An 18417-nucleotide genomic window follows, 5' to 3' on the forward strand; every position below is an offset into this window, starting at 1 on the left:
ACCAACTGATGTGTCTCATTAGGTACATCTACATCAGCATTTTAGTTCACATCAGTACTATAACATTAACATGAATCTCTGAATCACCTGCCATCATGCTGCGTAGTTGACATAGCAGTGTCATCCTCAAACATAACAGCTGGATTCAATTTGGATGAAACTAAATAATGGTATTTCTCCAAAGGAGGCACGTGCTGTCCCCAACTGCTGATGAGAATTCACTTCATAAGATCAGGTAGAGATAAACCAAAATACAGTACCTGAAATGCATTTGGAGTGGATGAAGTCACGCCAACATTGGCATGATAATCTGCACTCCTGCTTTGATAGGTGCTTGTATCGAAGCTTCAGAGGTACATAAGGAACTTCATACTGGACTCCAGGAGTGATCCACCCAAAGCCTCTTATTGTAGATATGGACCTCCCCGTGCCTGTGACATCCCTTAATGATGACTTCTACACACAAGTGTAGTACATCCATTAATGGGCAAGCAGAGGAGAGGGTGCCAGTGCATATGCTTGTCCAGCATTAGTATACATCACAATTTTGAGGGAAATAGGTAAAAAAATTGCATGGAAAAAAGAGGAGGAATATTTGTTCCAAGTTTTACCAACTCTAATTCAAGAAAAGTGCCTGCAGGAGCTCTTGGTAACAGAAAGCAAGCAATGAATATGTTTCTTAGCTGAATGCACTGGAATCCATAATGCACAGAGTGTAAGATCAAGAGTTGGCTGTGGGAGGTATATTTAGACAAGTTTGAAGCAAAGAATTTACTTGATAATTTAGAACAAGATGATTAGAAAGTACAACTGAGCTTGGAAACTGAGAAAAATTTGTCAGTTAATGTAAACATTCATTATTTCCCTTGATGATTAACTTCTTGCAAAAGCTGACTATGAATACCAAGGTATCTACATAAATGTGGAAAATATATATTGTTTTGGGTTTTTTGTTTGTGTTTTGTTGTGGTTTTTGTTTGTTTGTTTGTTTGTTTCACAAGCACTGAGTAATTTGGTAATAAAACAGTAATACATAGGGGAAAATAAATTCATCTTTCTTTGTTCATTGATGACTATAAATCTACACAGACCAAAAAAAATGTTCCCTAGTAAAAAAAACCTCTAATAACATGGTAGCTGACAAGTAAATGTACATCCTCTGGGTTTAAAATGCAATTTAATAAAAAGAAAAAAAAAATGCTTGGAGAGACTTAATTGTCATTTGAACTACACTATTAACATTTACCATGTAATTGATTTGACAGTATAGTGACACGCCGTTCTCTGAAATCCTTTCCTTAGGACTCTCCCATGGTTATGAATTCTGATCTGCAGACCATACTTCAGCAAACTTTTTGATGTCCATGTTTACGTTGCCAATGAAAAGACTGTGTAAAAGGTGGTGGAAAGATTAGAGTCAAGATAGTAAGAATACCAGGGTGAGAGATGAGGGATTTGAGCTAAAACATCTAACTTTCCTGGCCACTAAAGTAAAAAAAAAAACCATGATGCAACTGATCCCCAGCTCTCACCCTCTTCACTCTTGCTAGAAATGTCAAATGGAAACAAACTGTTGCCTTCATATTTCCAACTTCATTTCACATGGACACGAGAAAACCAAAAGCTTTACTTCAGGTCAAAAGCAAACTGACATAAAGAAATAAACATCATATGACCATGTTGCCAGAATGTTCAATGGTGTTTAACTGCAGTGGTCGTATCCAAACAACAGATGAAGTTTTGAAATACTGCACAAATGTTTTCACCCTATCTAAGAAATCACCTTTTACCGCAAGCTGTAGAGTTTGTCCATTAGGTTTTGGATTATCAAAAGCAGGACATTTCTGGTTATGTGTATATTTTAGACTTCCACACGTCTTCTCTCCTCTTCTTTATTTGTTCCTTTCCCTTCCCATGCCAGAACTCAGCTCAAAAGAAAAAACAAATTATTCATTATAGCATCAAACCCAAGAAAGCCTGGTTGCCTTGGGATCTGAATTTGAAAACTATTTGACCTCTGAGTACAATACGGTGCAAGCTCCCATTTAACTTCTTCTTTTGGGACACTTAGAGAATTCTGAAGAGATTTTGGGGAGAGAGGCATCAAGGCCCTGTGAACATTTTTAGACTTTCCCTGCTGTATCAACTGATTATTTTCCTGACACTTACAGAAGCTTTGAATATCTGAGTCCTTGACTTCTCCAACAAATGCGTCTGAAATGGGGCAACAGGACTTCAGTATTCTTCAGCAGATACATACAGAGATGCAAAAGCGCACTCCACAAAAACAGCTCAATACCTGGCAATATACAATATTTTGTCTATTTTTTAATAAGAAAAATAAATACTTTCATGTCATAGAATCACAGAATGTCAGGGATTGGAAGGGACCTCGAAAGCTCATCCAGTGCAATCCCCCTGCTGGAGCAGGAACACCCAGATGAGGTTACACAGGAAGGTGTCCAGGTGGGTTGGAATGTCTGCAGAGAAGGAGACTCCACAACCTCCCTGGGCAGCCTGGTCCAGTGTCTGTCACCCTCACTGAGAAGAAGTTTCTTCTCAAATTTAAGTGGAACCTCTTTTGTTCCTGTAAACACTTTAGATGAAAATTAAGAAATTTGAAAAAGAAACCCTAATTTCTTCACTTTCCTTTTTCTTTTTTTATTCTTAAGAAATTACCAAGTAACAAAGGTAAGTTCAAAGAAAACAGTTCTGCACTACCTATCTTATAAAACAGGAGCACAAATATTTAATGAGATGGGAACATAGATGATTTAAAACTTGAACAAATGAATAAAGTATGTTTAAAGTTTATAGATTATCTGTGAGGTAAAAATGTTTAGTGGAATGGAACCAAGATTTACTCTGGTATTTACAAACAGATATTCTTTTGCATTCAATTAAACTACAAAGTAAAATCAGAATACTCATAGTTATAATAGAAAATTCTCTTTTTTCCCCAAGAATTTAGCTCAAATTAAAATTTCTGGTGATAAAAGGCAAGCAAGAGCTTTGGAAATAGTATTAAATCTTATTTCAAGGTTCAAACAAATCTTTGACAACTGATAGCAGAGGATTATCTAAAAATGTAGGAATTTCCACAGAGAAATACTATATAAAAATCCGTTGTCCTGTTCTTTGAAGTCTCTGATTATGACCTTTTGTTATTGACAGTAGTTTGTGACAATGAAGGATGCTGAAAATATAATCCATAGTAGCTCTCTGCTCCTTCAAATATCATTCCCTCCCCGCAGTGGGCCCATTAAATATAACCTTGAAAAAAATCAAAGGTATTGTTGCAAAATTCCTCATCCAGCCAGTGCTGCTGGCCCGGACCATCTGACCAAGACATTAATTTTTGTGAAACGCCTGATGTGTGCATTGGGAAATTGTATAGAATATCTCCACAGCTGTGCATGTTCTCTCTGATAACATGCTGTCAACCTTTTGCTAGCATTTGTACTACAAAAATACAGCTATTTTTATATCTAGAACTCAGAGGAAAACAGGGATAAATATAACAGATGTAATGCTTATTTCCCAATATATAATCAAGATGGGCTGTTATTATAATTGTCACAGTTTCTCTTCAAAAATATTTCACATTCAGTCCTGAGCACTATAGACTCTGAAGTGCTGACAGGATAAAACTTAATTATTAATGTTGCAAAATGCCACATAAACCAAGACAAGCTCAGCCCTCCTAACATGCCATTTGAGGTGTAGAAACAGCAAATTCCAGGTACTTTGACTGCCACAAAAAGTAAAAGTTGTTGTATCAGAAAGGGAAGAGTGCATGAATTACCGGTGAGCCTGTATACTCTTCAACTGCGTGGTTTCTTCCTCACTGGTATGTGCAACACATGGTAATTTCCTATTCTTTCCCCACTTCCTTTGCTTAATTAACATGAAAAAGATGTTTGTTTTCGTTACTGAGAATATTCTTTGCTTCTATAGATGAGACTGTAATTAACGAGACTGCAAGAAAGGAGAAAAACAAGATGAGTCCTAAATTAATGAGGTATTACAGATATTATGGATTAGAGCTGTTCAGCCTTACCATATAGAATAATAGCAGGGAGACAATGTCTGCAGTCTTCTACTCACATTTAAACCATTTTTAATTAAAAGAAACAGTTTGAGTGGAGAAAGCGGCTTTTCTTTTATTCTGTCTCCAGTAACCTATGATTTGGGGATCTTTTTTCCTTTTTCTGCTCAAGATGACACAAAGGATGTTTGCCTAGCAATGCAATTGGAGGTGACAGGAGAAAGCTGGCACTCAAAATTACTGGGTTTGACTTTTTCCTGCATTTCGTTGTAACATCAGTCACAAGCTACCTTCCAAACCTCTGCTTAACCCCCCAAAAAATGTATAGCTGGTTTCACAGGTGCTTTCACCTCTTCCCCAGCACAGAGGTGGTGGAAAGCAGAAGAAAGTCGGTTCCCCATACGTGCTGGGTGGCAGCATCCCACCAGCTGAGCCATCCTTTAATTTGGAGACATACATCCTAGGACAGCAACCAATTTAAAAAAGCTCTTCCTGACTACCACAGGTGGTGAAAGATAAATAGAGAAGCAGGGTGTGCGTAAAAGCGCCTTGAAAAATGTCAGGGGAGCTTGCTTCTGATGTACGGACGTCCTGGGAAACGACAGCGTGAATCACCTTGCGGTTCTTCTGCAGACTGAGAAACACGAAAAAAATATAAAACAGATTCTTCAAACATGCAGGATGAATATGAAGAAAGACACTGACACCTGGTTAAAATGTCTCATTGAATGGTAATGATAAGCATTGGACTACAAAACCAGGATATTCTTTTTACCATGTGGAGATATATTTTTTTTTTAAACTTATTTCTCATCTTCTCTATATTCTTCCCATGTGTATCATGCTCCCCAAGACTCTTTTACTGCGCAACTGACAACAAGCCTATTACTACAGCAGGTCAAATCTCTTGCTTCTTGACTAAGAAATCCCAAGCGTAACCTGAGGAAAGCATTTTGCAAGGTTGCCAACCCTCATAGTTGAAGACAGCGAAATTCCCTGGAAAGAAATATCCAAAGCACACAAGTTGATTCCTCTCTCAAACGTATCCTACTGTAGGGTTTTTGATGTGGGTTTTTTTGTTTGTTTCTTTGCTTTTTTTCTTTGTTTTGCTATCATTATTGTTGGTTGTTTGTTTTCCTCCCTCCCCTTTTTTAAATACTTAAGGATCGGGAAAAAAAAAACACAAATGTTCTCCTTTTTCCTTTATATTTGGACTTCCCAAGACTGCTGAAAGGTCTAATTTGGCCTACAAACTCAAAAGAAAACGTTCTTATTTTAAGAACTGCATATTCTGAAAAGGGTGTTGAAATGCTGAGGACACCATTGCCAACTGCTAGAAGAGCAACACACACGCTTTATCCTCATTGCCACGACGCAGTGTTCTCCTTACCTGGTTGCACGCTAGAAGGACTAGACCTGTATCAATTGACAAAACAAACACTTTTTTCTCAAAATCACCATTCCAATTATTTTCCTTGGTTTCCACTGTGAAAACAAAAGGCAAAACAACTCCATGAAATGAATCCAAACTCATTATATTTCATTTCTGTCATAACAAAACAACTGGATCACTGAGTCGTCGTCCAGATTTTCTCTCCTTCACTGTTCCTCATTCAGCAGTTAAAATTTGGGTTTGTGAAAGTTTTGCAGACCCAGGGATATAGAAATATTTTCTCAGCTATTTTTTTGGTTTTGCTCTGGCAGGTTTTACTGAGTTAGTGAATTATTTTTCTCTACATAATAATTCAAACCAGTCAGTTTCTGAGAGGATGTTAATTTCTTTTGTTTTTAAGCACATTTTTCTCCTAGTTAAAATGGTATTTAAAAGAGAGAAAAGGAAATGAGCAAAGGAATGAGACAGATGTATCAATCGCTGAACAGTATTAAAGAGTACCTACTCCATTATTTCCAACAATATATTATGTCCTGATTCAGGAATGATAAGAAAACAGATCTCACATATTATGCAGGAAATAAATCCAGCTTCAACCTCTGTTTTGACTGCCCAGGTCCATCAGGAGATGAGAAGGGTGCAAAGGAGTAAGAAAGTACCTTCAGGGTACAAATGCAAAACAACATACGAACTCAAAAATCAGGCTTATTTCAACAGACTTCATAATAGAGAGTTGTCATTTACGCACCAAGGACCGGCAATGAAAAATTCATTTCTTATACAGTACCATTTGCCCCAGGAAAGGCAGTCCTATGATATTAAGGTTATTATACCCCAAGAACAAGACCCAGCTGGCACCAGTAAATTAAGCTGAACATTAAGCCATGTGGGAATTTCTTACAGATGGCAGAATCTCATCTGTGCCGGAAAAGGTAAAAGCAACATAATTTCCTTGCTTGCAGTGAGCCTTTGTCTGCCACATCTGCAGGGCAATGACACCACAAGAAAAACTTTTGAAGTGTTAGATTTTGCTCAAATAACATATAATGGCTTCATTCTGCATGTGAATAACCTAAGAAATAGGTCAGTTTATCAGCAGCTAAAGCCCATACATTTGAGAGACTTAACTTTGTAGAAGTAATAGATGTTTTATTATTAGCAATCACAAACATTATCAGAGCTGTAAAGCCACTATTTAGCTTAGCACTGTTCATTAAGAAGGACTTTTAATTAAAATTACCAAAATCCTGGTCTCCTTCGTTAGCGACATAATGGAAATAAGATGAAAAAGGGGTCAATTTGGGGATTATTTTGTGAGTAATAATTAATCCTATACATATAATTAGATATATATTTATATAGATATATAAAGAAAAAATCTTGTTGCTATACACTATGTAAGACTATATTGTGTATCTATTACAACCGTATATATTGCCAATAAAATAATACAAATTATGGGTGGACATATGTATTATTGTAAATATGTAACTGTTATGTACAATATAAATTATGGATCTTATATAAATACTACGTATGATAGTATGATGTGTATATATATATTACATATAAATGTGATATGTATGTTAATGCTAATTTCAATGCTTGTACTTCCCTTCAGGTCATCACATAATGTTTGTTCCCAGAAACTTCACTGAAATTATATGGTTAAGATATAATCTGGCCCAGGAATCCTAAAATGATCTTGAATTTTAGCACCTACCTTATACAGGTTCCATTTCAATCAGTAATCAAGTCTTTTCTTGATATCAATAAATATAGATTTTGTTTGGGTTTTTTCTTGTTTTGTTTAGTTTTAGTCTGTTTTACAATTTTTATTCTTTTAGATGATATCTTCCACTGCATATCTCAAAAATTCACTAGCTTGACTGTCAGCCAAAGCTGTGATGAATTGCAGATCCATAAAACCAAGAGTAAGTCAATAATACTTTTTAAACAGCGTGTTTTCCCATATCACAGGAAAGATGTAAATAAGGTCTGCTAGTTTAATAGGCACTAAAGAAAGTGTGTTGAACACTTTTTGTTATATTTGCCAAGGTTTACAACTCTGAAACAGGCAGTTATGCTTGCTATAATTTTCAAGGCTTTCATGAAAATGATAACATGGTAACTACTGTTTACCATGTCCAATTCAGTTTACCGTCGTCTTTAATTACAGTTCAGTGACCTGAGGAATATGAATAAATGGAGAGGCAGAAAATACCCTTTCTCCATGGGATGTGACCAGTGTGTCGTGTTAGCATCTACGGTAGATGGATTTAACAGCAATAAAATCCTTGAAGCCAACACTTCAGCCAACAGGTTGATAGTATAAAAGACAGAAAGACGGGGACAAAGAAAGTGCTTGGTCAACTTTAAAAAGAAACACAAAAAGTAAAATAAACCAGCAACTACCAAGTAGGATTGTAAATACAGACTTTGTTATCTATTTTCATCACAAAATGGTTTTCTTTTCCATTTTTAAGTGGAGTCAAAATAGGAATTTTTCTTACAGACACTTTGTCGACATATAGAGAAAAAAAGAATGCTTAAAATACATAAAATAGAAGACAGACAAAAAAAATAGGTATTTCTAGCTATTATTAACTGTTTTGAGACTTTTCCAGAAATCCACCCATTTCTGAGGCTTACCTTCAAGTAACCAAATTTGAAGTTTTTTTCAATAAGCAAAGGAAATGTGCTAATATTTCATATGCTTGTATAACCTTTTTCAATCTGAGGATCTGAGTTTAAAAAATAAAAGCACATTATCCAATACCGAAAAATTCACATTATAGAAAGCAGTGCATTGCATAATTTGTACTGAAGTACTTACAGAAGCAAGAGTGAAACAGCTTTCCCAAAGCCACAAGGCCAGGCAGAGACATGGAACTCAACGCATCTTCAGTTTAATGTTCTAAGACTCCGTAAGAGCATCATCTGTTCATATTCTAAGAAATTCTCATTTAAATAGAAAAGTCAGCCCTCCTGTCCACTTTGTAACACATGCCTCTGCCATTGTAATTTTTGGCTTCTCATAGCCATTTTTTTCATTACTGAAAAAAAAATATGAACTTCACAGCTTATTGTGTAACTGAGTGAAAAATGCTGACTGAAAAGTTAACAATGGACTGGATTTCACTCTTAATTCTTAAGTGGTGAAGCACCAAGATATCCTAATGATTAAAACAGAAATCACATCTAATAAAATACATGTGTTCCACCATGTTCTACTGGAAAAAATTACCCATTTTAAACACAAATAGGCACAAACACCTCTGTAGCTTCTCAAAAAGAAAATCAAAGGAATTTAGTATTATATATTTATATAGAGTCATTGCCTTTCTCTTTGTCATTTTGGTTATGTGAACGTATCTTAGTTACAACTTTTATAATGTAAGGTAGTATCTGGCCACATATTAAATTTCATTACAGAATATTTAATTTACATACACACTCATATGCATATTTACAAGTAAATTTATGTATATACATATATATATAATATGCATGTATGCTTACAAATACATATGCACATAGACACAGATGAATAGAGAGAGTAATTCAGAGAAGTCTGTTATGTAAAAGGAAAATTGAAATGTAAGTTTAAAGTTTGAAACAATCTAAAATCCATCTCATACTCTTAAAAATGAGAATGTTTGGCCTGCTCTTAAACTGGAAATTGAATTACTTTTAACTCCTAAACTTCGGAATATGTAATAGAAAAGCACTTTATCTCCTTTGTGTAATAGGAGGAAGGATATGGTCCATGACCTGGTTGCCAGGCAACTCCACGAAATTACAAAACATTTTCTGAAGATGCGCTGCCCCAAGGTTCGATGAGTCCACGTGGGGAAACAGACCCTGTGACACGGTTCTCTCTGAACCTGATCATAAAAGCATTTGAGAGTATTCTAGTGAGACCAAATAAGTGCGAATGTGACTTAAATTGTATAAACTGGAGTTCCTTTATGACCATGTTCTTTATAATGTTGAGTAACTACAGATCAGAGGAAACAGGCAGGTCTGTTTAGCTTCATCCCAGTGCCAAAATGTGAAACTACTCAGACTTAAGGTTGGAAAGAAAGAATTGTTATTGATCCACTGAGGGAAAATATACACACCTTTGCTGGTCGCAAGGAATGTTAATACTTGGAAGCATTATTATGAAGGGTTTTTTTATTTCTTTTCAAAATCCTTGACTTTTATCATGCAACTCTTATGAATTCCAATGTCCTTTCTAAAACATTTATTTCTTTTTTCCACATATAAATTGAAGTTTCCTCTCAAACTGAAAAGATGTTAATATGCTTCTGAACTGTAGTTCTCTGAGATACAAACATCAAGGACAGATTTCACCAACCTCTTGGTATAAGACTAGAATCTTCAGAATAGCAATATTTGTTAAGCCATACCTACAATATACATCAGATATACCTAAACAGCTAAAAGATTAATTTGTACATAATTATTTTTCTTAATTCTTTATCATTATGTGGATTATTCAAAAAATAGTAGGTAGGAAGACAAACAGGGATTCCCTCAGTTACCGTCTTTAAGAAGTGAAACTGTTAATCACACTGAAAACAAACGGCAATCCATGTCCCACCTGAATGTAGTCATGTAATCCTCAGACTAGACATTGTTTTCTACATCTTTAATCTAAACAGAAGGATTAATTCTCCCCACCAACATGGCTTTACTCAGATCTATCTGATCTGGTCTGCACCACCACTTAGGAAAAGAGACATACATGAGAGCATAGGTACAAACATAGCCCAGATCATGCTCTCGTGGCTAGAGGAGAGCTTCTAACAACAAACCATTTGGAAAGAAAACAAAAAATAACCTCATAAACACACCACCTATTCAGATATTTTGTGGTGTTGTTCTGATAGCAAACAGATTTGTGACATTAATTACGTCGTGGTGAAATGCCAATTAAATGATGCACATCCCCGGAAAGCAGAGGGCTGCTCAACCATTCACTGATTTCACATATGTTATTAAAAACCCCCAACACTGTATTGTTACTGACTTATAAGGCATAGTTCTTTCACGTTGTGGACACCAACCCCAGGCCATCTCGACACAGCAGCAGTAAGCAGTTACAAGAGCAGTGGATGTATTGTCAGCACTGCTGAAGTCTTCAGAAAAGTGAAACAAATGCTGAGTAGGACAGCTCACCCCCTTCCTCTGGGGCACATACACAAAGATCCATGTCCTTTCTAGACAGATGACTGAAACAGTCTCAGTGACCTTTTCAGCCCATACCTTAGATATTTCAATTAAGGTCTGTCATTTGCAAAGAAATGTTGGTTTCGACATAACAAGAAATTAGAGCCAGCTGCAGATATAACAGGATCACTAGTATCTTGCACACTGAAAATGTGGCCTACATGTGCCTGAAACAAATTCATATTGTATTTGATAGGCATGATTTGATGGTGAATGATGGTGAATGATGGTGAATTAAGAAAAGCCACATCTCTTCTCATTATTTGTCTGGCCAGGATTTCACTTCTTTTAACACTTAACATGGATAATCTTTTGTCCAACAGTAGTGAATTTTGCCGAGCAGTATTTTGACATCATTTGGTCAGCTTATGAGTTTCTTTTCTTTCTAAAATTGTTGAAATTTTTCCTGGCAGAGAAACCTACCATTCCACAATAGTTACCTTCGAGTAGAGGAACATGTACAAAACATCAGTGTGAAATATTCACCCCAGCAAGAAACAGCTATAGGATGAGACTATCGAAGGACATGTAAAATCTTAAAAGCTAAAAGAGAAACAGAGAGCACCACTAAACAAAATAAGAATTTGTGTATTAGCTTTTCAAATTGGTTCAAAAGCAGGGCAAAGCAAATGAATATAAGTAAACTGCTTTCAATCTAGTAATAGTTGTAATGTGCTGCTGTGCCTAGTAAGAGAAAGGTGGGAGTTTACAAGTTACAACTGCTTAAAACACAATGCAAGATGAAAGTATAAAAGCATTGCATCAGGCAATTAACTGTTCCTCAGGCACTAGTTCTTGAAAGGTTTGCATCTCAACAAGACGAGACATATGAATTCCTAAATCAGACCAACAATAACATACACACAAAGAAGCAAAAGCATCCTCTTTCTTCTCCTCCCTTCTTTTCTGCTTTCTTGTCATAGAGTAGGTGACCCATAAGAAACTAGAACCACCCCAGGAGTCACCGAGGTTACCCCAATCAAAATGCTCCTCTCTGCTGTAGTGACCAAAGGCCATCTGTAGTGAGCAAACTGGGTTTTTACCATTTAAAGTGTATTTATCCTCTTGAGATGAGAGCAAATACAAGGGATGGCACTGACTTCCCATGACTGGTACCCAAGCTATACAATTTTAACTCATTTCCACCTGCAAAAAGTTTTGCTTGGATTCTTAAAGCTATGACTTTCTCTATCTCCAGCCCTTTAACTCTGCATTTCTGTCAATGCTTCAGTGCTTAAAAATGGACCAGTTGTGATAGCATTTAGAAAAAAAGAAACAACCAACCAAATATCTTTTATTGTTTGAGTAAGCAGATTTGAAATGTTATTACTGAAAGGTAAGTATACATGGATCCCTACTGCTCTGTTTTTACAGTTACTCTTACGAGTTGCGTTGTACTTAAACTATGTTTACACAAATATTTCCCCCCTCATTACCTGCCCCTTAATTCTTAATTTCATTTAGAACCTAACCTGTCATAAAGGTACATGAAATAGAACAGACTGAGAAAATACTTGATAATGGCTGTTGTTCATGAAGAAACTAATTCATAGTATGCAGTTACTAATCAGGTAGAGCCAGAGTTCAAAAACTGGACTGTATTACAATGCATTTCTCCAAACATCCATTTTGGATTATTGCTGAAAGGTACTAATTGGTCTATTCTAGACTAATTTACAAACATTCATAAAATATTGAAAAATGCATGCTTTAGAAACCTGATACAATTCATGCCCCTGAACTAAAAAAATATGACGATGGAAGCAAGAGACGGGCATTTTTAATGTAGATTAGTAGTGCTTATATTTTTTTTTCCTTTGTACTAAAAGACTCTTCAAATTTTTTCTCATTTCTTTCAGGTGATTTTTTGTCGTCAGATTTAGTCCACGGAGGGCTGTGCAACTTCTGTTGAAGGTGAAAATAGCATCAGTGTGAGCATTGCATACACAATATGCACATACATAAGCAAATAAAATACAATAATCCATGGCAATAATGTACACGGAGCTGTATTTCTGTTAAATCAATGTACTAGTCAAACTAGTATAACAGAATACAATATTCACCAACTGTACTAGAAAAGGATTCTGATCTCCACTAAAGGACGCATATTTAACAATCTCTGATAGTGCAAAACCATACAAGTCTGATGCTCCTTTATAATTATAGTGATTTTTATCTTTTTCTCTCAGTCTATCAAAGGAAAAGCTCAGGAGCACAACTTGCTGAAGACTTTTCTGTCAGTAACATGGCTGCAAACAGCTTTGCATAAATGCAAATATATAATGACTTTGGAAATCTCTCCCTTCTCTTCCAAATATTATAGATATCACGTTATCAAATTAAGTTATTTGGCTACTAGGACAATCCAGTTCTTCAAGTGTTAAATGCTTTTGTAAATTATCACCAAGCAAAAGTAATTTTGAGCAGATGAGCTGAAATCAGGTGCAGTGTAAATCCGAACTGAGGAAGCAGTTCTGTCTCAAAAGCATTAGTGTGGAATGCATAAACATGCTGCAAGTATTCACATGCTTCTTTACAAAAACTTTTAATAAAAACTCAAGAATATCTCAGAAACAGAATACCTGAAAACTTGTCTCTGTCTCTGCTGTCTTCAAACGCAATGTTGAATTATTGCGATTTCCCAAACACGTCTTGCCAACCTGTCAACACAAATGGCAGAGATAACTACTTTGTATTTTTTTCTAAAATATTCATAGTTCTCCTAAAAAAAACCCCAACACAGTGGCTTTTTAGCTTCATTGATGAAATAGAACAAAACAACCATATCATACTTAAGTGAATCCCATACTTCCATCATTCCTATATTAGTCACATGTGCCTACAAATTTAACAACCTAATGTTTGTTTTGGTTTTTTGTTTTGTGTTTGTTTTGTGGGTTTTTTTTGTTTGTTTGTTTATTCCTACAGTGATCTCAAGGAACAGATAAGTAATTATAATTGTCTGTTATGGGTGAGGAAATAGTAACAAAGAGCTGAAAACTAGAATTACAATTAGGACTTCTCTATTACAATTCACTTGTCTAAACTGCTAGATCTCTTACGTATAATAATCCCTGAGTGGGGATTTGTATAATAATTCCCTGAAGGAGATTTCAGATGACTCTCAAGGTACGGAAAAGCTTGTTAGATTCATTGCTGTCATTTTATTCCAGCAATAATGTCATTTTCTTTGCCAATATGCTTTTTAGTATGAGGGAAAACTGTGTTGAACAGCATAAATAAAATTAATTACACAGTAGATTTTTGAACCAAGGAGATCTCATGTTATGAGTCTTAAGCAGAGATTTACCCAGCAGTGAAATTTCTGCTGTAATTAAATTAAAGTCCCTTCAGGAGTGGGATTAATGATGCCACAGGTGAAGAAATTAAAAGGTGAAAAACAGTAAAATATTGATAATCTTTGGTCATTACTTTAAAATGTGTTCACACTGGAATTTCTCTACTTGTTTTGCTACGAAAACTGTTGCATTCAAATGGAGTGGAAATAAATGTAGGGTGTTTTTAAGTCATCAAGACTCTTTCCAACATAACAGTAATTTTGTTTATTTAAATTTTAACATAACTCTTCCTCTGAAATATTTCTTGTTTAGCATAAGACCTTGAAGATTTCCAAAGCTAAGCCAAGCCTACATAGAATATTCTTTACACATCAGACATAATCCAATATATGAGTGAAAAAATGTGGAAAAGTCATCAGTATACAGCTTTGCTTGTAGAAATATGAATATGAAAAAGCCTTCAACAAGAAACTCCTAATAATATCCACTACAAAGTTTGCTGACACTTCTGCATTTTAATTTTATATATATATCTATATAACGGTTAATAATATTGGTCCTGGATAGAATAAGCTATTTGTGTCTAGGAGAACAAAGAAATCATGAACAAAAAGAGGAAAAAAAAACACCTTTAAATGGTATGTTTTGAGGCATTTTTTGGAGCAGAGTTTCTTAAGAAAGTGGAAAGCAGATCTGAATTCATCCTATAGCAGCTTGAATCACAATACAATAAAAACCACCTCACTCAGCAAAGAACACTGAAAATAAACACCCTAACATCCAAATTAAATATCAGGAAAATTTATAAATATCCTTTCAGTAGAAATGACATTAGACTGGAGTTAATTAAAAATTAAGATATTGACAAGGGGGAAGAAAATTCATTAAGTTGTTGCACTTGAGAAATTCTGACAGTCCCTTGCCTGTAACAAAGTTGATCTATGAACAGGTGTGAATACAGAAATGAAACATGTTATTAAGAAAACCACTTGGAGAGGAGACAGCTGCCTCCCTCCCGAAAGGTTCTAGAGAACTGGCGGTGCTGCCAAGGATTTTATGGCACTTCAGGAGTTTTTAGCCATGTTGAAGCTACTGGAGTTTTTTAGCCATGTTGTAGCTACTGGAGTGAGCCTGAAATACAATTGAAGTGATTGATGGTGGGGACTGTCTTTCCAATTTTTCCTACTATACAAAAGAGCTAATAAAAGTTGGATTAATATTATGTAATAGGGAATAGGATTGATTAAAAAAAAATCTATTAATGAAGCATCTACATTCAAGTGTGTTTGGTAGCTGGTCGTGCCATTTCTCCATTTTCACTGTTAACTCTTTTCAAATTACACGGTTTCTTCTTAACGAGTCCTTAAAACTTAGCTTGGTCAACATTTACAGTTTTTATGACTAAGCACAAGAGAAGTCTCATTATAATTTTCTTGTATATGGTAGAGAAACAGACCAAATTTAGTGGTGTTGAATGCTTGTTATTTGTTCTACACAAACTTTAAGAAACACATCCATGATCTATTTGTGTTTGTAGAATAAAAAATTCATACAACAAGTGTATTCTGCCTTAAGCAATACATTTTGCATATAAAAGAGAAAAAATATCTAGCACACTAAATGAGAAATTTAACAAGAGAGGGAAACTGAGGTGGGGCATGTGTCTTGAAAGACTGTGCTGCCTTTATCAGCTTAGTGTGTGCTTTGATTAACAAAGTATCTTCCTGTGAATTCTGATTGTAAAATATGCAGCTTGATCAGTAAAGCATGCAGAATTTCAGGAGTTATGGTATTCAGTTCATCTCGTGAATTATACAGCAGAGCTGGAGAGGTTCATGGCTGGAAGTATAAATTATAAAGGTGGATCAGCCAAGTGTGCATCTTCATTTAAAAAGAATTTTCAAAAAGCCAGTTAAAATTCAGCATGTCCCTTGGCTATTAAACTATGCAATTTGATCTGTAAGCCATGGAACAATATAACTGGAAGGGTATTTCACTGCATCAATGCAGTAAATAAGAATTTGCTTTATTGCTCAAATAAGCATCCAACATATCACAAGTGGACAGGAAATAAAGACGTTTAAATAAGTTACATTACATTATATTCAACTTTTAAAGTTGGAAAATAATTCAGCTGGTGCATCATACAGATTTAGTATTAGTAGACCAAAAATTGCAGATTCAGCATTCCATCACATAGCTACAGCCCTTCTTTTTGCTTCAGTAGGCACTAAGCAGAAATGCAGGATGTTTGCAGAGTACAATGGAGGAGAAAGGACTGACCTAGTTCTGAAGAAACTAAACCAGGTACAGGACGAAAGGGTGGCACAGTTAGGTCAGCTGAAAAACTACACATCCTAGTGAAAGTGGTACCAGAGGTATTCATTCCTATTGTCACAAGTTGGTCTCCTCAGCTCCACAAAGCACTGGCTCTGCTATGGGCAAAAGAAGAACCTTGATTTGTTCACTTATGATGTCAATGATTAGCTTAAACCAGTGTAACTCTCTTTGTGTAGCAGAAAAAGAAGTTTAACACCATTGAATTTTGACTATATTCAAATGACCTGAAAAATTGGCTAGACAAACTTAGTTCAAGTTAGCTAGAACCTTCATATTGAAACTAAATAAAAGTGAAAGAACTTGAACAACTTGTATTTAAAATGGGGAAAGGCTATATTTCTTCATCAGACAAAAGCTACAAGTTCTATCAAAGTTTCGCAATGGATGTGATGTTTGAATTGTTATTAAACCCTACTCTGTCAATAACCACATGTGCCTGTTGCTGTACTATATATGCCACAGAACGCTCATGTTTTAAGAAGGCTAAGTTCTACTTGATCATATAAAAAAATTGTCACTACCTGTACCCCAGAATGACTGAAACTCTTAGTGAGATTTTAGCTCTTTACTACATGAAGCACGCACTTCTCTGATGTGTTTTTTTCCTACCCAGACTGAACAGATCTTTTGATTTTTTTATATTACTTCTTCCCCCCATCCCAACAATACAAATTCTTTATTTCTGAAGTTATCTATTACCAAGCTGAGACTTTGGAAATGACGATTTTGTACTACCATATAACAATATATAACTACCATATAACCATATAACAGTATCGATTAAATCAATGGTCTGTGTGCAGTTATATCCACCATTGAATATGACTTGATGTTTTATTCATTTTTTTTTTTACTCCTGTCAATTATTCCCATACTTCCAAGAAATATTTCCTTAATAGTTTACTTTTACATTTACCATTTACAAATATGCAGAATACATGATGTTTGACTAAAATACCATTCTGCAGCGAAAATAACATCACTATCTAAGTTAGGTCCTTAGTTTATTCAAGGACCTGTTGTACCAGATCTGCTCATTAATTTCTAAGAGATCTGTATTTCAATCTCCTTTGATCCTCATTGTTTAGATGAAAGATATGGAGAAAGGTATGTGAAGTGTACATATATGTTTATGTAAGACACCTGTACAGTTCTTCATATCCCTCTCTTATTTTAGAGCACAGCATATTGAGTGGATGGTTAAACTAAGTTGATGCAACGTCTTATGACCTTCATAGTCCTTGTTTAGGGAACAAAATGACCAAATTCACATTTCAAGAATTTCATCAGGTTGAAGTTAAAATTATTATTTCTTTTTCTTTTATATTCCTCAGTCCCTTCGGAGAGTAATAGGAGAGTACAATGTGATCAAAGCTCTGCAATTGAAACTGATAGAGAAAAATGAAGCAAAATGCTGTGGTTGCTTAGAAACATGCACAAGTTTTTCTCCAATACTCAGTGTCATTTGTCACTGAACGATTAATGAACATGCAGTGTTTGTTTACTGCAGGAAATTAAGGCAGTAAATAAAAGCACTATCACTTTCATTTATCAGAGAAGACTACAAGGACAAGGAGCAGGAAATCAAAGATGAGAACAGACAACAAAGAATCGCTTTATAAATTGTTTGATGTTTTAGCACTACCAAATAGGTGGCTTTAAATGACCGGTTACACACATAAGAATTATTAGATATGAAAAAAAGCTTTTTGGAAGAGTTAGAAGGGACATGATAAAGGGAAACAATCTCCATAGAACTCTAGTTCTACAATGAGACTTTCAGGAGCCAGCCATAGGGAAAACATCTCTGGACAAGGCTAAGAATAAAAACAGTATTAACAAGATTTCTCTAATATAATAATAATCTAAACAATGGAAACTTTAAAAAGAAAACTGAAGTTAAGATCTTTTTAATCTTGGACAAATTTCAGATGATTTGAAAGAATGAAGATCACATATTACAGGATATCCTACCTACTTCTGGCTCCTACAGGTCCCATGTCCAATTTCATGGCAGTTAAGGTATCAGCAGTATTGAATTTCAAAATTTGCCAATATAATTTGGCCTGTCTGCATCCCATTTCTAAATAAATCTT

The 18417-nt window shown here is 35.3% G+C and overlaps 1 protein-coding gene across 1 annotated transcript in view; it reads right to left on the reverse strand.

Moving 5' to 3' along the window:
• Nucleotides 1-11939: 11939 nt before the first annotated feature.
• The window catches only part of LUZP2 (leucine zipper protein 2), a 171783-nt gene continuing 165305 nt past the window's right edge, over nucleotides 11940-18417 (reverse strand). Inside the window, exons 11-12 of the mRNA XM_021280041.2 lie at nucleotides 13265-13342; nucleotides 11940-12584 (exon numbers count right to left, since the gene is read on the reverse strand). Coding sequence (XP_021135716.2) covers nucleotides 12480-12584; nucleotides 13265-13342 — 183 coding nt within the window. The 3' untranslated portion in view covers nucleotides 11940-12479. The remainder of the gene's footprint in view (nucleotides 12585-13264; nucleotides 13343-18417) is intronic.

This window comes from Columba livia, chromosome 5, assembly GCF_036013475.1.
Source record: "Columba livia isolate bColLiv1 breed racing homer chromosome 5, bColLiv1.pat.W.v2, whole genome shotgun sequence".
Classification (NCBI taxonomy): Eukaryota; Metazoa; Chordata; class Aves; order Columbiformes; family Columbidae; genus Columba; species Columba livia.